The sequence below is a fragment of the Fundulus heteroclitus genome, chromosome 5 (assembly GCF_011125445.2).
Source record: "Fundulus heteroclitus isolate FHET01 chromosome 5, MU-UCD_Fhet_4.1, whole genome shotgun sequence".
NCBI classification, from domain to species: Eukaryota; Metazoa; Chordata; class Actinopteri; order Cyprinodontiformes; family Fundulidae; genus Fundulus; species Fundulus heteroclitus.
The window spans coordinates 30,381,047-30,407,000 of record NC_046365.1 but is presented as its reverse complement, the minus strand read 5'-3'; the positions used below and the strand labels follow the sequence as shown (position 1 = coordinate 30,407,000).

Sequence of the window (25,954 nt, the reverse complement as noted above, 5' to 3'; positions counted from 1 at the left end):
AGGGTCTTACACAGAAATATAAAATCATTGGCTTTCGCTGTCTTTATTAGATCTTTCCGTTTAGAGTGGTGGATTTTATATTTGAAACAACTGATCAACATGGTTTGGCTTAAGGTGAATGAAGCACCACTCTACAGTTCCTTCCAAAAGTGTTCTAATCCTCTGAGCTCTTCAACATTTTGTCTTTTAACAAATCCAGGATTTGTAATGTGAAGGCGTTTCTTCAGGATTCTGCGTGACAGATTAAATTAGTCCATAGTAGTTAAGTGGAAGAAAAGAGGTACAAACTTTTTAGATTGAAAAACAAACAAAAAAAAAAAACCTCAAAATGTGCTAATTTATTTCAAGTCAGCTCGTCTTTTGGGGGTTCGGCCCCATTTACTTTGCACTGGACTGGACTTTCTTCCTATTCATAGTCAAGTCCTGCCAAACATTCTCAGTTGCCTATAGATCTGGACTTTTGACTGGTCCATTCTAAAAAAAATATTTGATGTGATCGACCGTACAGAACTTAGAAATGTTTAGTTTGTTTAAATCTAAGCCTGCTTTAAACTCCACAACCTTATCCCTCACCTGTCTGCTGTGTTCTTTGCTGTTCATTTGTTCACCAATGTTCTTTAAATTAAAAACAGATGGAATCCATTAACTAATTAGGTGATATCCAGAGACAAATGGTTGCACTTATTTAAAGTGTCAGATTAAAAGGGCCTTAATACACATTTACACAGCACCTTTATAAAAAAGAAAAAAAGAAATCGCATTCTTTCCCTTGCTTGCACAATTGTGCCACTTCGAATTGGTCAACCACATAAACCCAAGTGAATTACTTTAAAATGTGTGGTTGGAAAAGGAAAAAGGCATCAGTGAACAACTGTCAGACAAAAAGGTGAAGAGGACTAGACTTTTGTAGACCTAAGTAAAATAAAACAAATAAAAAATACATGTGTATAAATAAGCAGAAAGATTTTAAAAGCAAGTTGTGAGGACATATTTAGTTAAAAAAACTGTTTCTTTTTAAAATACCAGCTGAAATGTCCACACACTTACAGCTAAAACATGACCTGTCTCAAAGATGACAAGGAAACGGCGCTTTATTTTGAACAAGTTTATTTCTCCAGTGAAACAAAGTCACCTTTTGCGTTTCTTAATGTCAACGGTCATCTTCACTGCAAGATTAAAAACTCACATTTCACTTGTTTGCAAATCCTTGTCAATTAGGCAAAATTCTGGGTCACTGTGTAAACTGGAAAAAAATAAAATCAAAAACAAGTTTTAACATTACAATACTGATGTTTCTAAGGGAAATTATCAACAACTTTAACATTTCACAAAATGGATGAAAGTTGGGACATTTTCAGAAATGATTTGCTTTTTTTTTTTGACGTTTAAATAAAAAGAATTCCTTACTCTTGTCTCACTGACAATGAAGCAATTATTAGAATTAAGACTCAAAACAGTAAAGCCACCGGTTTGTCCCCAAAAAAAGCAATTTAATAAATCGCCTCTTAAACATACTGGTTGGCAATCATGCATATTAGCTACTTAGAGGAACACCACCCCCACCCCCCCGAATCTGGACAATAATGAATAATAGACGAAGTGTAAAACCTATTTCATTGCAAAAGGCAAAAAACAAAAAAAAACAGCCGAGGTATGTACAGCTAACTGGACTGATTCAACAGTGGGAACAGTAACAAACCGGTCCAGAAACATATTCACATTGAGCTCAGAGAAAAGATGTAAAACTCATTCTTGACATTCCTCCTCTCCTTCTTGGTCATCTTCATCATGCACTACGTATCCCTCATCTTCCTCATCCTCTCCAACAGCAAAACCTTCCTCGTCTCCATGGTTCTCCTCTTCTCCGTATTCCTGGTTTTCCTGCTCTCCGTCCTCCTGGTTCTGTTGCTCTCCATCTTCCCGGTTCTCCTGCTCTCCATCCTCCTGGTTCTCCTGCTCGCCATCGTCCTGGTTCTCCTGCTCGCCATCCTCCTGGTTCTCCTGCTCGCCATCTTCCCGGTTCTCCAGCTCTCTATCCGCCTGGTTCTCCTGCTGCTCCTCCATCTTTTCCTCTCCTTCCTCTGTAACTGCAGGAGCGGCTTTTTCCTCCCCGTCAGCCCCTCCTTCAGCGGCCCCTCCTTCAGCGGCAGACTCGTCTTTAGTTTCTGTATTTTCTGGCTGGTTTTCTGACGCCTCCCCGGTCAACTCCAACTCTGAGACGTCCATTGCCATGGAGTCGTCTGGGTCGTGCTCATCTTGGTTCCCAGTGAAGGGGTTTTCACCCTGCCAAAGAATATTTGAATGCACATTTATCAAGAATCCAAAATGCTAAGGCTGCTCTTCTTGTGGAGGACCAATGAATGTTTGCCCGACATTGTTCAAGTCAGCAGACACCCCCCATTTGTTTCTTAATATAAATCATCTTTTATTGTTTTCTGGAGGAACTTAATTTTTTGGTCTCAATAGCTATAAACCACAGTAATTAAAACTAATAGAAATAAATGCTTGAAATATATATTAGTCTGCGTTTAATAGTGAGCAATGAGCTTCACTTTCAATACCAAAACAAAGCAACTTTTCCAATAAATTCTAAAGATTTAGATTAATTTCTACCAACAATCCAATTAAAAAAAGAAAAAGAATGGTCATACCTTCAGGTAGCTCTCCAGCTTCTTGCCAATAAGTTTGTGATTAAGGATGCTACGTGCAACTGACAAACTGCCACGCTTCGATTGCTCCATCATACCCTTAAAAATAAAAGGAAAAGTTCCAGGTTTTACAGAGAACAAAAACACAACAGAGTAAAAAGATTGAAAAGAAAAACAAAAAAAACTAGTCATTACAAAAGTTGAAAGTAAGGAAAAACATTAAATTTAATAAATAGGGTTTGTCAGCAGTAGGTAGAAATATTACTCTTGAGAATAGTTACCACAATTCTTAATAAATCCTCTTATTTGTATTATCCTGCTACAACATACAAAATAATTACTCCTAAAAAAGTAATAGCTCACTGACTGATCACAGGGTTGAACAATTAGAAGAACCAATACCAAAATGCTGCAGAGTGTGGATCAGATTCATCTGACAATGTGTTACGCTTGCAGGTTTTATTCTTTCACACAAGCTAAGAACTTTAGCTGAACGCTGCGGCCATCGTGGCTCACCTTGCGGTTGTAGTTATGGTCCGGAGACTTGATGTGCTTCTGAATCAGGTGGGGCTGCATTGGAATGAAAAGGTCGCAGGCTCCACAGTGCGCTGCCTCCACCTTCCTCATGAAGTGCTCCATCCCCAGTTCTGTACGACAGAGAAAACTTCAGCACACAAACGGTGGATGTTGCTCGGCTCATGAGCTCAAACAGCTGAAGCAGGACGTTACCCCGGGTGAGATCCTGCTCTCTGTATATCTGGCAGACGGTGGCGCTGTGGTTTTCCAACTGGCCGACCCGCTCGGCAGTTTTCTTGAATTTGTTTTGCATGTACTCCTGTATGAGAGGGGGGAGAAAAATTTTTTTTGTAACTTTATGATCACGAGTGACCAATGAGATCCCACTGCATGAAAACGTCTAAAGTACAATTCAGGAACAGGGATATGAAAGATTAGAGAGATTTACGTGACACTGAATGCAGATTTACTACACATTTTTAAAAAGATGGACATTTAAATATATATATATATATATATATATATATATATATATATATATATATATATATATATATATATATATATATATATATATATATATATATATATATATATATATATATATAAAAATCAATGCTTTTCTGGAGCTCTAAACAGCCAGTAAACATCACAGGTTAACAGCCTGACCTACAATGGTCCAAAGGCTATTAGAAGCAGCAAAATACACTTATAGACTGCCTTTATGTGAGCACATTAGGAAGTCCACAACTGTGAAAATAGGCAATAATAAATCTGCAAACTCCACTTTCCATATTATGTTTTTCCTTAATTATTCCGATCTTAAAGATGAAGAGGCCTATAGGAACCCAGTCGATTTGTGAACTGCAAACCAACTTAATGACAGCGGAGGGTCACCTGTAAGAAGTCTGTGGTGGGCTTGGACAGCTGGCTGGAAAGGAACTTAAAGTGGTCCTTATGAAAGCGACTCTCCAGATGAGCGTCCATTTCTTCCTTGTAGAATGAACGAAACTTGCAAACGGAACATGCAAACATCAACCTGAGACCACAACAGAAAGGGAGAAATGGACACAGAGAGAAAGATTAAAACACCTTCGACTAACTAGAAAGAGAACCGGTGATTTTTGAGTGTGGCAAATAAGTCAACCATCATTTAAACTTACACATAGAAAACATTTCCATTAAATCGTGTACTTCAAAGCATCCTTTTCCCACACAGCTGAAGCATAACATTTCACTAACAGGAATGATTTAAGGAAATAAAAACCAAGAGATGCCAAAAGAAACAAGATGTTTAACCCCCTCTCACCTGTCCATAAAACCCCTTCTCTTTCTCGCTTTCTGCTGCTTCTCCTGTGCTGGGGTCGTAGCCTGTTTCAGTGGAGACTTCTTCTTGTCGTCCTGTTTGGATCCATCTGATTAAAGCAGAAATAACTCAAAACAGATTCGGCTCAGCTGCACGTCCAAAATGACAAAAATGACAAAAATCTTAAAGGCCGTTGTTAGACATTACCAGTTTTCCCTTCTTCAGACGGATCCATCTCCTGCATTCACAAAAACAAAAAAAAAAACAAGTTTGGTTTGTGAGGCAAACTGATGTTTCCTTCAGAGATCAGCTCTTCAGCCAAATGACCGACTCAAACATCTAAAATGTGTCGAAATGATGCAAGAAAATATATCAAACCAAACACTTGAGCTTAACCAATGACAAAGACTCATGTTGGGAAAGCCTTCCCTTCTCACCTCAGTGGCAGCCTCTGGGTTGTCGTCGTCATTGCCCTCTGCTTTTGGTTCTTCTGTTTAAAAATTAATTTAAAAAAAATTAATTAAAAACATCAATCCAGGAGGGTAAAATTAGCTTTCTAAAACGTGACACTATCAACTCATACATCCTCTTCCCAGATATCTGAGGAGTGTACCTTGCGTTGCTGCCTCATCGGTCCCTTCGCTCTCAGTCTTGTTCATCTTTGACTCCGGCTCGTCGGCCCCGGTTGGAGTTTGCTTCCGCTTCTTTTGACCGTCGCGCTGCGGCTTCACTTGTTGCTGTGATGCCACATTTAAAAAAAAAACAACAGGTAAAATAAATCAATACCCGTTTTTAGACTTGAACCTGCACAGCACATCCGTTTCCACCATCATAAAGTTGCTTAGAGAAATACGGCCAAGGCATGCAAATTTCTTGCAGAATCATTTGCGTTTTGAACTCATTTGACTTTCAGATTGGCCTTTCTGAATCCCAAATTTCTTTAGGCATGGGCCGGTTTCTGGTCTCAATGTATAACATGGTAAAAATAAAAAAATAAATGAATAAATGTACAGTTCCTACAGTTTAAACTCCCTTTAGTCCCAGAGAACGTGACAGAATGAGCATTATTTATATGTATAAAGCAGTAACAGTACCACCAGCCTTATGTTTACTGAGCAGAGCTGTACATTAGTATAATATTCTGTACAATAGACTTGCCCAATTGAAAAGTAACACTGAAATAAGTGATAGTTTATCCCGTATACACTGAAGTCTTCCACTACTGTTCACATCTGTACATTTTTTTTAAATATTAACAGACTTGTAACTTATTTCACCACAAACTTAATACTCATTTGTCAAGACATGTTGAGCTAAAACAGGTAAATCACCGGTGTTAAGTACATGAAACAATTCCCTTAAAAGTGCTTTCTCACTCTCCATACGAGCGAAAGCTATACATAAAAGGAATGTTGCATATAATTGTTATTTCTAACTCTAGATAAGAAAATATCATACAGCTATTTGTGTCAGAGCTCTAGAATTTTGTGGACACAAAACACATGTCTGTTCTTTGTCTGTTTAAACCAATCCTAAAGGTGTAAAGGAAGAGAATGACTTAAAGAAAAGGACCAAACAGATACACAGAAAGACTGATGGACGATTTTACAGAAGACGGACAAAACTGTTCAAAAATAATTGGTGAATAAATGAATGTACGGATAGATGTGAGGAACCATACGATGGACGAACAGAAGAATGCAAAATTTAGATAATGGAATAAAAAAAGAAAATTCAGAAGAAGAAAAATAACTTTTCTAAATTGTCCTGACCCAGAAAATAAAAATCAAATTTGATACTTTTTATGAACTTTACAGGAACATGTCAAACCGGCCCATGCCTACTCAAGAGCTGGAGTTTTATTCTGCCATTACGCTCCATTTTCCCCCCGGACGGTCCAAAGATGCCCCTTTTCTTAAGCTTTTGCTAAATAAATCAGTGCTGCTTGACCCAAATTCAAAACCATCAGTTCAGTGTGATTTTAGAGCAATTCACCCATTTAAACTAGACAATAAGAACAAATATTTCACTGGTTTTTATTTAGTATATTCTAAACATTAAAATCCACAATTTAACAACAAATTTGTAAAGGTCTTCAAAATATACTTAAGACGGTAAAATTGCAGTGGAAAAAACAATCAGCCTGTAGCTAATTGTAAAGCATTAGACACTTAAGGCTAATTGGTTATCACCGTAAAACAGAGCACTTCGCTGGACTTTTCAGACCACTTTCAATCAAAGGGAGATGAAATTAGAAGTGCACAAAATTTGTCAAATTTGTGTTTTACTTCACAAACTGTGGTAGTTAGGAAGCACCGTGTCTTAGCACTTTGGGCTAACTTTCCAGTTAAGAATAACAGAAGGAGGGAATCAGAAAGGGCGCAACATTTTGCCCAGGCTCTGAGGTTGGCTGGAGGTACTTACTTTGATGAGGGGTCTCTTGCGGCCTCGCTGGCGACCACCTCGTGGCCCCCCTCCAAAATGCCTCCCAGGAAAGTCTTGAGGCCCTGGACCAGAACCCTGGAAACCACCACTCTCAGGGTACATGCGGTTGGACAGGAGGGATGGGAGCTTGCCTCTACCACCTCCTGGAGAATGGCCACGGTGGGACTGGCCACCGCCACCCCGCAAACCTCCACCTAGTGGAGTGGGGTCAGACCTGCGGCCTCCAAACCCTCCTCCAGTTCCTCGGGGCCCAGCGCCTCCACCCCTTCTGGGGGAACGTCGGCCAGCTCCAACCCATCCACCACCTCCAGAACCTCCCTGTCCACTGGCGAAGGAATCTCTCATATTCTGTCGCATTTTTGCGACTCCATAGGAAGAGGAGGGGCTGTCAAAGCCTCCTCCACCCCCAAGCCCAATTCCCCCTCCGAAGCCAGAGCCTCCTCGCTGATTCATCAGCATGCTGTCCCCGCGGCCATCCCCAAAACCATAGCTACCGCCGCCAGATCTGTAGAGATCTCGGGAGGAGGAGAGCCCGGAGGAGCGTGAGTCGAATGACTCGTACTCGTCAAACCTGCAGGAAGGAGGGAGGAAGAGGGTTGGTAGAAGAGCAGAGAGCAAGAGAGGCAGGGAAGGGAGCCAGGTTTGGATTTCTCCACCTGCTTTTTCTTCTGCTCCATCATCTTGCTTTCTCAAAGTGTCCTGTCACATCCAGATTTATGCAAAAACAGCATTAGATCAAAAAGTGATGATCCAAAACAAATCATACTCAACTTGTGGTCATCCTTTATACAATTTTCTCTATTTCTAAACAGAGAGTCTTGCAGATTAAAGAAATGCAATTTTGATTTGATTGTTTTGCTCGTTACAGGATAGGCTGGGACACCTTAATCGGATGAGAACAAAGCCCAGCTAAACCAGCAACGTGTTGAGGTAGAGGTGAAACATCTGGAGATGTGACCTGATTACACAGAACACCGAAGAAATGGGATGATATCAAAATGACAATTGCCCCAACAGTGGTGTTTGTCTTATTCATAAATAATCACTGCAGCTTCTTAAAGCAGTAACAACCCACCACCCGTAAGCTCATCACTCTTGGTGACCTAAAGCCAGAACACAGGTTAGGTCACGTGGAGGACAAGGGAAACTAAGCTTGCAAAACACAAACAGGAAAAATAAAGTTTGGGGAGAGAATATGGGAGAATGCCTGGCTTCAGATGAAAGGATGGATGTTTTTTGTTTTGTTTTACAAATTTAAAGATGGTCATTAAATTTCCACTTCAACCAAAGGCCAGGCCTTTAGACAACAGTTTATAACGCCTTTAAAAAAAAAAAAAAAAAAAAAAAAAGAAGACACAGGAAGCAAAATGTTTCCTCGGGTAAGAAGTTCAAATGCAGCCTGAGAAGGTGAAGCATGGACACCTTAAAAGTAATATAACCTACATATTGTCACAAAACCTCCTGATCCCCAGCAAGACAATACAGAGCGACTCAATCATTCTGAAACAAACTAAATGTCTGAGAATGTATAGACAATATTGTCATTTTTCCTTCATCTAAATGAGCCACAGAGCTACTTTAAATCTTTTTAACATAAGCATTTTAATGTTTAAATTTCAAATTAAAAACAATAGGCGTGTTTTGTATATCCGAACTGGTCAAATATTATAATATTACCAGACAAAGCAAACCTTCAGCTGGATATATTGGAATATAAGTGAACAGTTAATTTCAGGAATATAAGAAAATGAAACAATATTATATAGATTAATCTCATTACTCTATCTTTAATCATTCAAATTTTAAGGCAGTGCTGTTTCTGCCCCCTTTTCTACCATACTTTGTTCTTCCACTTAACTTTTCATAAATATTTTTGATACAGCACTCCAACGAAGTAGCATTTTCTAGCTTATTCTCTTTGTGGAAGATATCAGTAACTATCAGCTGGATAATTACTGATTAAGCAGTTTTTCCCATGACTAAAGGGCATAAAATTTCTGTATTAAAATCCTTTTACTGATCCCATGTAATTTTCTGATGCTCTGAAATACAGTTTTTTTTATTAGCTGTAAGACATAATTAACCCCTCCCAAAAAATATTCTTTGCCTAACTGAATTAGTGACATAAATGACCATTTTGAATAAATTGTAATTTATTAAGGCGTACTCGCCTAAGTAAGTAGATTTTCGTGCCTTCAACCTTTCCTTTCAGATGCTGTACATTAAAAAAAAATGAACAATGGGTATTGAACCTAAAAAGAAAATAAGACTACTGGGAAAGTTTTTGCATTTGCTGACAGATGTGGAGACAGTGGTAACTGCATGATGAGGAGAGTGTGGAGCAGAAAAAGAAAACAATATTACCTGTCACCCCGAGGCCCCCTAAACCCCCCTTCTAACTGAGTGAGCATGTCCAGGCGTTGGTTAATCTTTGCAATGACTGCGTCTGCGTGTGTGCCAGAAGACGAGAGGAGCGATCCCCCTGACAGCCCCCGCTTCATATGGCCGCCTCCGCCGCCTCCTCCTCCTCCGTAGCCCCCAATCCCAGAGTCTTTGTAACCACCTCCTCCGTACATGTCAAAGCCACCTGAACCTTGAAAAGTGAGAGGAAACAAACAAAAACAAAATCACAACCCCTACTCTAAAGCCCCTTAATATGAAAGGTTGGACTTTGCATTTTAATATTAGTATTCTTTACCCCCTTTTTTTTCCTCTTTTTTTACTTTTATGTCAGACAATATCCATTTTATATTTTATGGTGCATGCTTTAGTCCTCACCTCTGCTTCCTGAATTTCCACCTCCCCAACTGGAATAACCTGCAGAGAAAAATGCGTGGGTATGAGGAAACAATAAAAATGCACAGAAAATTGTTTATACTGGGCATGGAAATGTAAATTGCAAAAAAACAAGAGCCAAAAAATGTAGTTTTACTATAACTGTCATCAAATGGTATACCAATACGTGAACGAGGCTAAATACCCGCTTTAAATGAACGAATAATTTGGCTATACGATATTTAAATTTCCCTTGCAGTTGCAGTCAGGCGGCCATTTTATCACCCCGTGTTTAAACGTCCGCTTTTTTTTTATCTTTTAAACATGCTGGTTCCTGTTCTAAATTATAAAAACCAATAACCTCCTCGCAGCATTACGGTTTTATTCACGGCTAAAACAGAATAAGAGGGACAAAAAGCATTGCAGAGCCATGATGGCGCAGTTGACCACAACATTACTGATGCTAGCAAGCAGGCCCTTAACATAGCTAGCTACTCATGTTACATATATATATATTTATATATTTATCCTACTTACTATGGACGAAAGATTACCAAACATTAGCCCTTAGCTACATTTATATTCTTTGTTTAAAGCTACGGCTAGTGGGCCAGGCCGTCGCTGTAACTAGGGAGCTAAAAATTATGCATAGCCACATAGCTAGCGGCTAGCAAAACGCGGCTGCTTTTTAACGCCGTAAAACAGAGAGTTACTAAAAAAATCAATATCGCGAGTAGAACGAAAGCTGTGCTTATTTACCAGAACCGTAACCTCTGCTGTCCATGGTTGTTTGTCGTCCACCGGTTAAAAAGCGCAGTCGACACCAGCGGCCCACTGTGAGTGACTCGACAACGCTGCTGCTCTTAGCGACAGGACGAACCAACTGACCGCCCGGGGGCGGCTACTACCGTGCACAAGGGGCTGCGCTTCCAACCACGTGACCAGCTACGTAAACACATACGTAAAACCAATCAACCGTCCACCCTTTTCATATGTATCCGGCGTAATCTAATCAAAAAATATATAACACGCACTCTCTAGCACAGGTACTTTAGTACAAGTACACAGGTACAAGTCTGTGACCTAAATACATCACAGACTTGTTATCAGTGTATCAACCATCCAGACCATTAAGGTCTTCTGGCTCCAGCCTACTCTGCATTAGCCTCGTGAGACCATCCTGATCTCGCGAGCTTTCAAGGTTTCACTCGCAGATATGCGGAGCAAATCCATCTGGCGGAGTCAGGTAAACTCTGCATACCTAGAACCAGAATTAAACAAGGAGAAGCAGCATTTAGTTCCTATGCTCCGCTTATCTGAAACAAACTTCCAGAAAATTGTAAAGTTGCAGAAAGCCTGAGTTCTTTTAAATCAAGATTAAAAACACATCTGTTTAGGATTGCCTTCAACTGTTCTAGTTAACTGAATCACCACTTTTTTGTTCTTTTTTCTATCTACATTTTATTCCTACTTGCCTTTATTCTGTTTTATTTTGCTATATTTTAATCATGTAAAGCACTTTGCATTGACCAGCTACGTAAACACATACATAAAACCAATCAACCGTCCACCCTTTTCATATGTATCCGGCGTAATCTAATCTAAAATTATATAACACGCACTCTCTAGCCACATAATTAGGCACAGGTACTTTTGTACAAGTACACAGGTACAAGTCTGTGACCTAAATACATCACAGACTTGTTATCGGTGTATCAACCATCCAGACCACTAAGGTCTTCTGGCTCCAGCCTACTCTGCATACCTAGAACCAGAACTAAACAAGGAGAAGCAGCATTTAGTTCCTATGCGCCGCTTATCTGGAACAAACTTCCAGAAAATTGTAAAGTTGCGGAAAGCCTGAGTTCTTTTAAATCAAGATTAAAAACACATCTGTTTAGAATTGCCTTCAACTGTTCTAGTTAACTGAATCACCACTTTTTTGTTCTTTTTTTTCTATCTACATTTTATTCCTACTTGCTTTTATTCTGTTTTATTTTGCTATATTATAATCATGTAAAGCACTTTGCATTGACCAGCTACGTAAACACATACATAAAACCAATCAACCGTCCACCCTTTTCATATGTATCCGGCGTAATCTGATCTAAAATTATATAACACGCACTCTCTAGCCACATAATTAGGCACAGGTACTTTTGTACAAGTACACAGGTACAAGTCTGTGACCTAAATACATCACAGACTTGTTATCGGTGTATCAACCATCCAGACCACTAAGGTCTTCTGGCTCCAGCCTATTCTGCATACCTAGAACCAGAACTAAACAAGGAGAAGCAGCATTTAGTTCCTATGCGCCGCTTATCTGGAACAAACTTCCAGAAAATTGTAAAGTTGCGGAAAGCCTGAGTTCTTTTAAATCAAGATTAAAAACACATCTGTTTAGGATTGCCTTCAACTGTTCTAGTTAACTGAATCACCACTTTTTTGTTCTTTTTTTCTATCTACATTTTATTCCTACTTGCTTTTATTCTGTTTTATTTTGCTATATTTTAATCATGTAAAGCACTTTGCATTGTCTTTGTACTGAATTGTGCTATATAAATAAATTTGCCTTTGCCTTGCCTTTTGTGGCATAGATTCACCAAATTGTTGCAAACAAACCCCATAAAGACTTTGGTTCGCGCACTATGTTGGTGCGAACATCCATGACAGAATGGATGTTCAGCAGCCACACAGATCGTTTATTCCAGATTCTGGCATTATTGTGTTTGTGCCAGAGGACTGGATGGATCTTTGGGGGTGAACCAGTCTTTGCGTTAACCTGCTTTTACTATTCCACTGCAATGTTTACTTTTCTTGTACTCTGTTCATGAATTGTCTTGTTACTGAAATGTGCTATACAAATAAACTTGACTGGCCTCACAGATGGTAGGTTAATCAGCTGGCTCTCTGGTGCTGCCAGAACAACCTGGAGCTTAACATGCTCAAAACTGTGCGGATGACCGAGGACTTCAGGAGGAAATAAACTGTGAGCAAACAAAGTACATGCAAACAGTGAAATATGTCCACCTTGTCACGGACACGTTCAAATTTAGAGTAAATACAATTTAACTGCATAGCAACAATAAAATGTACTTTTCCAGAAAAGCATTTAGTCCCTTTTTCAATAATATATTTTAGTTCATGTGAAAAGAATTTGGTTATTATTTAACTTATGACCAACTTTTTGCAGGAATTGCACTTTGTTCTCTGAATAAAACAACAAAGAAATCTGGTTAAACTTTCGTTCCTCTGACGTAGTCATTCCTAACCCTGTTTATTTTGGTCTGCGGTTTCATCTATACCACCATCTCCAAACCATAGGTTAGGAGATGGTGGTATAGATGCTTTCACTCTTACAGCTTTCTGCTGCATTTGTCACAAATGACACACGACGCTTGGGTCCATCCACTTCACTCCTCCCGTACTCTTCACCTGTCTTGTGCGCTGACCTTTGCTTTAGATAGCTGACCCCAGGGACTTAATCTCATCCACCTTCAGTGCGTCAACTCCTTGCAGCTTCACTTCTCCCCACAGACTCTCCTCCCCCTTGATTCTTGCACACTACCATCCCAGAATATCTAAATGCCCATTGCTTTAAATGAAGCCTCAAATCACTATTATAAAATAAGCACCTTACTACCTCAATATCTGTTACCTGTGATTCTCCTGAATGCTAATAAAAAAAAACTGTAACCCTTGTTCATTGCCTGTTCGTTTGTCTATTTGCCTTCACTAAGTGTACTCTGAACCGAAGTGGCTAAAAGGAAATTTCACCTCAGTAACACACGGTGACAGTAAAGACTCTTTGAATCTTTGATTCCACCGAATCACACTAATGTTTGCTGATCCTGCTTCTTAAAACTTTCCCCCTTTTCTCTCCGTAGCATACCTCCACCTTTCTAGGTTCCCTTCCGCCTGCTTCCTAATCCCACTGCATCTCACAGTGTTGTCTGCCCGCATCATTGACCAACCTTTAACTTGTTCAACATCGTTGCTGTCTTGCAATGCAATCAAACAGAGACACCTACTGCTCTAAACATAGCATTGCATGCTAAAAAGTAACACATATGCGAGGTTAATTAATGACTGACAAAAACTTATTTTGGCTTTTAGTCGCTTATGGGTCATTTATCTGGAGGTAAGTGATGATTTTGGATTTTGAAACTGCTGCTTCAAAAGAATATTTCCTCGTAGTTCTTCCCCCTTGCTTTAATGCACAATGTCAGCTGTAGTTTGAGCTTCCAACAGAGAGAAATCGATGCATCTGTAACAGTGAGCTCGTGTGTTCTCTGATGTGAATGCAGGATGACAAAAAGACAAGAGAACTAAATACTCTTACATCTTTATTCACAACATAAACATCGCATCACACTTTGTGAGTGTGAATAAACCATTAATCAGACGTGGTCTATAAACTTAGACCCAAACTGGAACTCTAAAGAAGACATTTGTTGAGTCATAAGAAGTTTTCTAAGAAGCTGAGAAACGGAGAGAAATGTCTAAAAGAAGAAACATTAGTCCTTGCTCATATGACATATTAAATATTTGCAGTAATACGCCACTATGTGAAGCAAGACTGTCATCTTGGACGTTTTGGACTAATTAGTTCCACTCCCCTCAGCCTTCTGCCATCCGTCACCATCCTATCAGCTCAGTCCATTCCTCTGTCACCAGTCCAGACCAGTTCCACCTGCTGCCACTAATCAGTCCCTACTCTGCTCACCTGTTCCCCTGCCTTCATATACCTGCCTCACCTACCCGCTCACTTCCAGAGCGTTTCCTCACAACTCATGTGAGCTGACACCTTGACGCTCCCAGTTTCTGTGTACGCTGGATTGCGAAACGCTGCTTGTGCTCAGCCCTCACTGAAGAAGGTTTCCAGTGTATGTGTGCTGCTAATCTGTTTCCTGTGAGGTCCTGCTGCTTGCTCAGCCCCGCTTTGAACCTTCAGTCTGCGTTATCTGCTTCAGTCAACTCCTGCCTTCATCTCCGGTTTAAGTTCTTCACCCCTGCTACTCCTGATCAGTCTGGTTCAGTCTGCGTCCTCCGGCCTGCCTTCCATTTCTACCTGCCTTGTGCACCATTCCTCATCCCCTCTTAATAAACCTCTTGAAAACAGAACGCTGTTGTCTGGCTGAATATCGGGTTCTCAGAACTCATTCACGACAAAGACAGGAAGCACATCATCTATAGCGTAGCAATCTCTCGTACAATGGCTTTAAGTGAAATATCTGTCACACGGGATAAACACTGCAAAACAATATCATTTAGCATAAGCACGCGGTTAGAAACTTGAAAGCAAAATGTTACAAAAACTACTATATAGCTCCCAGAAGCATACACATTCCTGCTTAAATGATTATAATGTATTTTTTAGACCTTTTCCACTTTTAAAGTGACATAAGTTCTGTACAATTTTACATAAAAAAATTGTAAAAGCAATATAGTTATGTAAATGTGCACGCCCTTAATACTTGTGAGCCAGCTTTTTATTTAATGCAGTCATATTCTCAAACGCAGGTGAATAATGTTCTACGGTCTAAAGGACCCAAACTGGAAGTTTTGTTTGACCCAGAACCAACACTGAGCTTCACTAAACGGACACCATGGCTGGTGTGAAACAGGAATTTTAAACAGTAATAAATTAGTCCGTTTGGACCCAAAAACCTTCAGCTGGTTGCCAGAAAGACAACGACGAATTGCGACATCCAACTCAACAACAAAATGTGGCTTTATCAGGCGACACAAGTCCTTATTACCTGATGGATTATCGCAAGATGTGAGACACTGACAGACCTCTACCAAGGTGCTTTCATTTTAACCCAACTATTAACTATTTGTTTAAGGGTGTGCACATCTACTTGATCAAGGTATAGGTTTCTCTTTTTTTTTTTTTTTACATTTCTCATCTGACATTTTTTGTATTCAAATGTTCAGGGAAACATTTCATATTAAAATTCAGAAAATATGGTTAAATGTTGCCTCAAAAGTTTTACATTTTACTACTAGTGAAATGTATAAATATTACATCGAAGCATATGATGTGATATTTCCTCCACTACTTCGGCAATAATATGCAGTATTTTGCGTTTTATTTCGTCATAAGGTTTTTTGATCTCAATCCATTGTGGGCTGCATGGATGTGTGGGCAGATAAGGAAGTTACCACCTAACTTTAAGCACAAAGAGATGTCAGAAGAAATGCCATTTAATTTATCTTTGAGAGCTAAGGTTTTTAGGCGTATCTTGTACTCAGTCTAAACGTTATTCGGTTTGCTCAGATCGCACACTGCAACCAACAGTCAGGCCATTATACAGTGTCCTGCTGCTGCTGTTCTTGTTCTCTTTCAGCACGTGGCTTTCTGGCCATAAGTGTGATTCTTTCATTGTGTGCAGTTATCTGGAAGAAAAAGAAAATACGTAACTGGGGGAAAAAAGAAGCACAAAAATATTAATTTCTCTTTAAAAATTGGTAATCACCTCTTCAGTTCCTGCGTTTTCACTCTGCTTGGCTGCGGGAGTCGCAGTTTTTCTTTTTCTTTATTGATAAAAAATGAAAGTTAACGGTGTTGAAACACATTTGATCTGAATGAAAAGAACACACTTGATACGATACATAGAATAGTTTAGTTTTTTTTTTACCTCAGCATCAGGTACAGTTTACATCCAACTAGAAGGATTATTGATAGAAAGACCATCTTTACTATATTCATTATTGCCACGGATCTCCCGGCTGTGCAAAGGTGAATACAAAATGCTTGGTTTCAGTGTCCGTCACTTGGATTCTTTTAGATTCAACAGTTTTACAGAATATACAGTCATAAACAATAAATTACAATATGCATTTCTTAGAGGCTTGTTTGTGAGATTGAAATGACCTTTTGAAAACCCCCATCAACCTCAGTATTAAATATACTATATTATATATATATATATATATATATATATATATATATATATAGAGATATATAGATATATATATATATATATATGTATATGTATATATATATATATATATATATATATATATATATATATGTTATAATTAATATATTTAATTAAATATTATATTTAATGAATATACTATATATATTCATTAAGCCACCACTTCTGCACAATTTTTTTTACCTTTTTAATTTGGCTGATTAGGGCTGGGAAACGTATCAAGATTTAAAAAATATAGAATATTTTTTAAAAAGAGCTATAAGGTGAGACTATATCGTTTTTATCGATTGTACTGTTTACCAGTTGCTTATTTTCCAGCCGCTTCTCATATTTACCTACAGCTGTTTGATAAAAAAATGTCCCTGTGAGACTTTTGGTTAAAGCTTCGGTTCAGAGATTTTTTATCATTTTTATACATTTTTATAATTACTTTAAGAAAAGAAAAACAAGTTGAGATAAGTTTTGTATATTGACATTCAGTCTGCAAATACTGAGATATTATTTTTGGTCCATATGGCCCAGCCCTACGTCTGATGCAATATTCTAATCGTAAATGGTGTGTTTTTATTAGCTGAAAGGGGGAAGTAATAATGGAAATAAAGACTTTAAAATGTCAGCAATCTCTGTTAACTTATACAACATGGTTCCCTTAGTGAATTGAGTTGATGAAATATTTTAACTTTTCAATAATATTCTAATTTATTGCATATGACTGTACTTGGACAAAGGAATCCAATATGGTCATATTTACCTTTGACAGTAAGCGTCTCCAGGGCTGAACTGATGTTCTGGGAGGATCTGACAGCACAGGAGTAGTTTCCTGCATGCAGGGTACTGACTGGGTTTAGAACAAGATGCTGGTTGTGTTTCCCACTCAGGCTTATCGGCTCTTCGTTAAAGAACCACACATAGGTCGTGTCCTCTGCCAGAGGACAGCTGGTGCTACAGGTCAGTGTGACCCTCTGACCTTCTGTCACCACATCAGAGGGACTCATGGTCACTTTCAGACCTGAAACATGACGGGACATGGGAGATTAATAAGAGTGGTCACTTCCCTCTGGCAGGAGGCTGCGGTCCATCAGGAACAAAACCTCACGCCACAAGAACAGTTTCTTTCCGTCTGCTACCAGCCTTATCAACAAGGCCCAGAGCCGCCCGTGACACTTGACACTGCCTCTCTCCCCCGCTACACCAACGTAGCATCTCCAGACCTTCTGTGTTACATTAAGGCACAGTCCATTGTGTACATAGCTCTAGATTCTGTATATATACAGTATATATATTTTGTTTTGCCTGCACCATCAACACCAAGTCAAATTCCTTGTAAGTGCAAACCTACTTGGTAATAAACTAGATTTTGATTCCAATGCGAAAACATTTAAGTTCCATTGTACTTTTCATAACTCATATCCACTTCGGTAACTTGCAGAAATAGTCGCAGCGCTTGAAGCGTTTCACATTTTGTCATATGAGTGTGGAGTTTTCTGTGATACACCAGCAGAATGCAGCACACACACCGGCGACGAGATAAGATAAGATGCTTTGTTCGTCCTTATACATACAAGGTACACACGACGAAATTTCGCAGTTTAGATAAAGGGTTAGCCTGAGCTGCTGCCACTGATGGCCGACCTGACCAGCATGTCTTTTAGTGGTAGGGGAAACCGGAGCGCCCGGAGGAAACCTACGCAGACACGGGTAGAAGATGCAAACTCCACAGAAAGGCCCTGTCGAGCCCAGGACTCGAACCGTTGCTGTGAGGCAAACGCGCTAACCGCTAGGCTACCGCGCCACCCATAAAGACCAGGAAGGTTCCACCGAGATGAAGAAGAACAATAGGAAGGGAAATAAAGGAGGGTGTTTGATAGTTTTTAGTTTGATACGGCTGAATAGTAACTTGACTCCGCCAGATGAATTTGCTCTTCATATCCATCTGGAAAACTTCCATTGAAGTAATTTTGGGAAGGGGCGAAAATACTGGTTAGCTGATTGGCCTATGTTGGTGATAGATGGGCCAAATAAACCAATCAGATCAACGAAGCATATGACGTACTAACAGCGACGACGAAAACACAACCACAAGCTCTTGCCGAAACCAGTTGGGAGAAGAGCAAAAACATCTTTTCCTCTGAGAAAAGCCTCCTGAGCAGTGTTTTGCTCTTCTTTCAGTGAAGAAATACTCTGTAATTCCGATAAAACTTGCTCGATAGCCACGCTAACGCTAGTTTCATCGGCTGAAGCCGCCATGTTATTTAGACTGAACTGTCGCGCTTCTCGTTGCGTCACACCTCAACCCGCCTCAAAGCCAACGCTGATTGGACGTTTGTTTGGTGAACGGCTCCAAATTTTCTTTAACGGAAAGTAGCCAGACTGATCTGTGAGTAAAACCTTGAAAGCTCGCGAGATCAGGATGGTCTCCCGAGGCTAGCTGAATAGCATCCAGTGCAACCAATTGCCTTCAGCGTGTAATTCCATCTCAGTATAAATCCAGCGGTTCTGCAAAGACCTCTGATGTTTATCAAAGTCCTCATGAACATCAGGGCATACTGCAGCATGCTCAGGGAAGAGGTTGTTGGGAAATTTAAAGCAGGGTTCCAGGCTGAGCACTTTTCTATCCATCATCCGGAAATGGTCCAACTGAGCCTACCAGCAAGTCAGGTCTGTCACTCCAAACTGACATGCGAGATGAGCGTTAATCTGAAAAAAGCAGCCAAAGTGTTCATAGTAGCTCTGGAGGAGCTGCAGAGATCCACTGTTCCAGTAAGAGAATCTGTTGGAAAGACGACGTTTTGGTTGCGTACTCCGCAAGTTTGGCTTTAATGGAAGAGCGGCAAGAACAAAGCCATTGTTGGAAGAATCATCTGGAATCTGTCACAAGGGAAAAAGGAAGGACACATAAACGTGGAAGGAAGTGCTCTGGTCAGCAAAGTAAATTGAACCTTCTGGCCTAAAATTCGGAACATGTGGTGCGGACAACTGCCATCGTAAATTCCTCGTCCCGGCAGTGACACAGGGGACAGAAGACCCTGAAGCAGCAGCAAGCTCCACCAGCAGGACACAAAGAGCTGTGGCTCTACGGTTCCCCAGGAGTGAATGCTGCTTGTCGGGACTTTGATGCAATCAACTGGTTTCCTTATATAGGACATTTTTGACCAATCTGTATAATATGATTGAACTTGATTTTGTAAAGTGCCTTGAGATGACATGTTTCATGATTTGGCGCTATATAAATAAAATTGAATTGAATTGAATTGAAAGATCTCGACATAGAAATCGATATGTCGATATTTAGAAGTGTCTTCTGCGGAGATGAGTGTGGTGACTCAGCTGCTAACAATCCTTGTACACCAGGAACCACTGTATTTATGCTGGAGGGAGGAGGAGCAAGAAGACAGATAGTTTCCATTACATGCTACAGAGCCCATTTTTGTTCCAGATATTAACCGTATCGAATTTTGAAACTGTTTATCAGTTTCCTTTCTCTCAACAGCTATGTGCAACTTTGTGTTGGTCGGATAAATGTAATTTTGAAGCGATAACGTGGCAAAACATGAATACATTCAAGGTGTTAGAATAGCTTTGCAAATCACTGAATCATATTATTTGATCTCTTTTGATATCACACCAAACAGGTATTCAAGGTGAGGTACTACCTGTGACCACCAGGATCACACCCAGCAAGTCCGGCTGTTCATGTTTCTCATTCTTATAGTGAGTGAAAATGTATTCTCCCGAGTCATTCTTCCTCAGGTCGTTAATGCAGAGGATGCGCTGGTTGTTATTTATCTTGTGGAGCTGTACACGGCCTCCGGCTTCAATACTGGTGACATCAGCCTCCTTCTTCGTGCTTCTCCTCAGTTTATACCATGATTCATGTTCGGATGTGAAAAACCTTGAATTGGAGTATTTGCTGGAAATGTTTACTGAAGATCCTTCCAGCATGCACAACCTGCTGCTGCCGTAATTAATATAAATGCAGACGTCGCTGTCGCTGCCTGAAAGACATGATTATAAATTCTTATTGAAAACTGATTATTTAGGCCAGAAAAGATGCGGACAAAAAAAAATGGGATGCAAAACTTAGATGCTACTCACAGAACTCATCGGAGTGCAGATATTCATTGTTTTCAACTGCACAGGACATGTAAGAAAAAAATGTAAAGACCGAAATGTCCTGACTTGTGCAGTCCATGAAGACCCTTCTGTTCCAGTACCACCTGAAGGCGGTGTCCGAGTCAGCCGCAGGGCAGCTGGTGCGACATGTCAGCGTCCTATATTCCCTTTCAGGGTTCATTTCAATGTGTAGTTCTGTCAGAAGAGCATAAACTACCATTTATGGGGTTTTGTGTTGTATTTCAGAACAGATGATGTGTTTCTGTGTAGAAACGTCACCTCTGGGGTACATGATGGAGCAGGGCTCGTCTGGAGATTTAAGCTTCTTGGGACATGCTTCCCCTTTTGTATACGTCACACCAAAGCAGTCTGAAGTGATGGAGGCTGTACAGAAGTGAACACACAAACATTTCAAAGTTGTAGTTTGGTGCATTTGTTCTTTGTTTGTTTTTTTGGGAGGGGGAGCTAACTGATACGTTTTGTGTAGTCTCTCACCCACTGAGACCTCAGGAGCTCTGAGATCCTCGTAGTCTTTGACAGCACAGGAGTATCTGACTGCCGGATCACTGCTGACCAGCTCTCGGTACCAGGGGGACCAGTCCTCATAGAGGGACCTTTGGTTCTTGTACCAGATGAAGGCTGCAGGGCTTTCAGTCAGAGGACAGCTGGCTGAGCACATCAGAGATAGTTTGTGTCCCTCTGTGGCAGGAAACACCTTTACCTGAAGGTCTAAAATTACAGTAATAACAGTGCTGTGAAAAAAAGCTTTTTTTAATATAGATACTCTTACAGATTATAGCATCAGACAACTCACAAGTTCATTCACAGGGCAACACAGAGATACTGAGCACAAACAACCAGAGAGAACCCAGACATTTATGTGGAGAGCATGCTAACTCCACACAGAAAGGACCAGGATTTGAACCCAGGACCTTCTTGCTGCAAGGCACCAGTATTTAAAACTGTGCAGCCTCCAGACAAAGACAACCCAATACAATACAAGAGGTAATTTTTAAACAATAGTTTCAATTATTTAAGAACAAGAACCGCATCGAAAGCAAACTGGCCCCGTGAGAAAGAGTAAGAGCCCTCTAAAGCCAATACCTGACTGAGCCACCCTCGGTAGAAGCTGGCATCAAGAACTGACAATAAATGTGGATGATTCTTTGATTTTCTGGCGGAGGTTGCAAGACAAAAGGAGCATGAGATGAGTGTAACCCAAGAACACCGCCAAATTATTTACAGAGTCAATTTTATCATTTGGCACAAGTCATACAGTTTCAAAAGCAATTCTATCAAATATTGATGAAACACATGGAAACTTTCTAAAAAAAATCTCAAAAAATCAAATACTGTCATTTTGGTGCAGTAACAACCCAAAATGGGAAATATTTAGTCTAAATGAATGCCACTCAGGCAGTGGGAAAGTGTATGTTTTTATATGATGTATGTAAACATCTTATTTCAATCGTGTCTATGCAAACCTAACTAAAAGTAGCCTTTCAACGTACGTCAAGACTTAATGGAAAAGGTCTTTACCTGCAACGTGTAGCTCTGTTCTGTTCTCCCAGCACAGTTCAGGTTTGCTGCCGGGTTCTTGGCAGCAATAACCATAAGCATCACTCTTTTTAACATCTCTGATTGTTAGAGTATCATCCTCCATTATGTTGTAGGTAACATCGGCATTTGCAGAAAGCTCTTTAAGACCAAACACGTTGTTGTTATTGTTGACGGTGTACCAGGTCTTGGAGGTGGACGAATCTTCAGCGAAGCAAGTCAGATTCACAGATGAACCTTTCAGAACACAGATGCTTCTCTCCTTTCCCAGAGCCACTGTAAAAGACGCACATTTACAATTAATGTTACCCAAGTGAACGGCTTTTATGTCCATCTTTTACACAAGACGTAAACTTTATTTCAGACCTGAGATGGACAGGATGAAGCCCAGAAGCATCAACTCGGCTTTTAAAAACAACATGGCCACAGGGTTCCCTTAGATCTAAGAATAAATAAGCAGATAATTAAATGAATAATTAATCAAATAATTTAATTCAATTTATTTGTATAGTCAATCATACAGAGAGATTGGTGAAAAAGCTTTCTGTCCAAGGAAACCCAGCAGATTGCATCGAGTCATAGCATTCACTCCTCCTGAAAGAGTGCCTGTTGATGGTGGACAGTGGCTTGCATTGTGTCATTGACTCTGCAGCAATCCCTCAGAACTGAGCATGCATGTAGCGACAATGGAGAGGAGAACTCCCTTTTAACAGAGAGAAGCCTCCAGCAGAACCAATCCAACTACAAGCTTGATCAAAAATGAAAGTTTTAAGCCTAGACTTAAAAGTAGACAGGGTGTCTGCCTCGCGGACTAAAACTGGGAAACTGGGAACTAAAGGATCTGCCTCCCATTCTACTGTTAGAGACTCTAGGAACCACCAGCAGACCTGCAGTCTGAGAGCGAAGTGCTCTGTTAGGAACATACGGGGTAATCAGAGCTCTGTTATATGATCGAGCTTGATTATTAAGGGCTTTATATGTTAGAAGCATAGTTAATTATTAGTTAGCACCCTTAATATAGCAAATATAAAATGTAACTCACCAGCTAAAATCAGCAGCGGTAGTCTTCCAAATCGTGGTTGATCTTTTGACTGCCTGGATTATTTTTTGAGGAAATGTGGTAAACACACAAGATAACCAGATACTGAAATGCCTCTTCCTTCCGTTTCTAAACGTGCTCTTAGATAATTTCTGAGCTGCTTGCCTTATTGTCAAATCTTCATATTGAACATCTTGATTACATCTCGATCAACTTGTTATTTTTGTATTTATTCAGTCATCTTTAAAAGTGACCTAAAATATGTTTACCTTCTTTTTCACTTTGTTATAGTTTTATCAGGTTTAAAATGTGCCATGAAAACGTTAAAGAAATAAGTCTTATATGCCTCTTTAGTAGATGCAAGCTTACCCAGCAGTTGCACAAAGCAAGTTTGATTATAACTTGTTTAACTCGTACAATTCAGAAAACTAGAAGAAGCAAATGTCATGATGTTAAATCAGCCTGGGATGCAGAAAAGTTTTGTCTTTTCCTTCTTGCCAGTTTGATTGTGTTTTCTGTGTTCTTTGGGATATTTCAAGTTCTTGTCTTCTATTGGTCGGTTCGCTCTAGAGAGTCAACATTTTTTTTATGGTCATTTATGATGCGTCTATTACCAGCTGTGAAGTAATATGACAAAACAAAGGCTTACAAACAGGATGTGTCAACATTGGGGGTTGTGCCATTCAGCCTCAGCTTTGGAGCTTCTTTCAGAACTAAAGACATGATGCATATATCTCACTAGACAGTACAAATTAATATGCTGCTAAGAAATTTGGTATTTTGGTGGTAAAGGTTCTAGCACATGAAATAAGCTGATTATCACCAAACTAGAGCATCACAGTCATCTTGTACCTCAGCGTGACTCTTACTGTGATTCTAATCAGAGCCGGCCCAAGGCAAAGTGGACTAACACGCTGCTTAAGCCCCCTAAAACTTCTTGGCCCTCCTGTAAATGCTTGAATTTTAACACCGACTATTTGATTTGATGGTTTCAGCATGGATAAATCTAAATATTTTTAAATGTAAATTCAAGATTTGAAGGAATTGGAAAGTTTACTTTAAAAAATGTTCAGAGACTAATCTTTCATTATTTCATTGCTGTGTTACAGCAGGGTGCTTTTCGGCTGCATTTCATTGCCTTGTACCTGTACCTGTACAATGACAATAAAGTTGAATCTAATCTATTAGTTTAACCTTAGTGTTGGAGCTCAGTTTGTTTATATCTCTCAGCAAACCAAAAAAAAAAAAAAGACATTTCATCTCAGCGCTGCGTGTCCCGAGCCCGTAACATCATCAGGGACCCCTCACGCCCCCATCATGGACTGTTCTCCCTGATGCCCTCTGGGAAGAGGTTCCGCAGCATCCGCTGCAGGTCCACCAGGTTCTGCAAAAGCTTTCAGTAAGGAGTAACTGCAGAGCTGTGGGGGCGTTCCGACTGTGGGGGCGTTCCGACTGGGGGCGTTCCGACTGTGGGGGCGTTCCGACTGGGCGGTCCTTCTGCGCACCGACATGTATACATAGACGCCGCGTTGTTGGGTGGGAGGCGTGCCGACAGAGCGGCCATCTTAGGTCAGACCAAGGTGCAGTCAGACACAATACAAATCAATTCAGGAAAATGTACTTTATGTTTTCAGACACTGAATCCGGTGAATTCTCACCCGTTTTCCAGATAAATCAACTGACTGAAAACGTCACCCCTTTAGGGGCTACATGGGACCAATTGATTGAATTCAATTATTGTCTAACTTAATAAATTATTTCGAATTTGTATCGAAAGTAAGCAAACTTCCAGAGCTCCGTCCGAGGATGCCCGATTTTTGCTCCGCTTATGGGTGCGCAAATAAAAGGACACTAGGACACTTGTTTTTTATTAAACAAACCATACATTGAAAAATATTGCAGTTACACAAAAGCATCCGAACCTTTCGTCCGTTGAAAGGCAGGTGACAGTCCGGATTTTGAATGCCCCACACGCATATTTGTCCTTCTTTTTCAGGCTTTATGCTAGGAAGCGGATTTTTTTTTCCAACTTTGCCTGGCTCCATGCAGCAAAATGTCCAATCGCCTACTCGCTCGGATCTGGTTTTTACCTGGGATTACATGTAATACGCTGCGCTGCAGCTGTGTGACAGAAGCAGCGCTGTCAACTCTGCCTCTGTATGCTTTCTTTTTTTTCTACAGTCGCTGGTAAATTTCGTGAGTTGTGTTTTTTTTTTTTTTTTTTTTTTTTTTAGCTTTATTTTTGAACGTGCAGTCGCATATTTGGGGTGTTTCTCCAGTAGAATCCCTTATCCTGACAGGACAGAATTCTATCGTAGGCTACTACATATAATAGTCATAGTAGTCCTCGCGCTGTTGCTTTCTCCTGCCACCGCGAGCCGGTTAATATCTGTCTGCATACAACGCCGTTATTATTACAAATCACATGTGGTCCCTAGGTAAAACTAATACCCTGCGATAGGGATTTTTTTCGTCGGGAGGGATTTTTTCAGCGGGACGGACATTTTTCGTCCGTCCCGCTGAATAAAGGAGATGGAGGGGAAAAAATATATGTATTGAAGTGGGCAAATCAACGAACCAATCAGCGTTTGCGTTGGCGTGTGGG

At 40.2% G+C, this 25,954-nt stretch overlaps 2 protein-coding genes across 2 annotated transcripts; both read right to left on the bottom strand.

Moving 5' to 3' along the window:
* Positions 1–1,090: 1,090 nt before the first annotated feature.
* Positions 1,091–10,580, bottom strand: akap8l (A kinase (PRKA) anchor protein 8-like). The gene is made up of 13 exons (XM_012881687.3): positions 10,450–10,580; positions 9,694–9,732; positions 9,280–9,508; positions 6,895–7,486; positions 5,084–5,207; positions 4,908–4,960; positions 4,678–4,708; positions 4,474–4,579; positions 4,062–4,203; positions 3,378–3,483; positions 3,165–3,295; positions 2,652–2,747; positions 1,091–2,283 (listed from the first exon to the last, which is right to left on the bottom strand). The coding sequence occupies exons 1-13, from the start codon at positions 10,472–10,474 to the stop codon at positions 1,747–1,749; spliced, it is 2,211 nt and encodes a 736-aa protein (XP_012737141.2). The 5' UTR covers positions 10,475–10,580; the 3' UTR covers positions 1,091–1,746.
* Positions 10,581–15,597: 5,017 nt separating this feature from the next.
* LOC105939427 lies at positions 15,598–22,731 on the bottom strand. Its single transcript, XM_021308091.2, has 10 exons — positions 22,677–22,731; positions 22,293–22,586; positions 21,249–21,482; positions 21,033–21,137; positions 20,736–20,948; positions 20,294–20,635; positions 17,392–17,649; positions 16,338–16,428; positions 16,176–16,233; positions 15,598–16,095 (listed from the first exon to the last, which is right to left on the bottom strand). The coding sequence occupies exons 1-10, from the start codon at positions 22,729–22,731 to the stop codon at positions 16,006–16,008; spliced, it is 1,740 nt and encodes a 579-aa protein (XP_021163766.2). The 3' UTR covers positions 15,598–16,005.
* Positions 22,732–25,954: the final 3,223 nt, after the last annotated feature.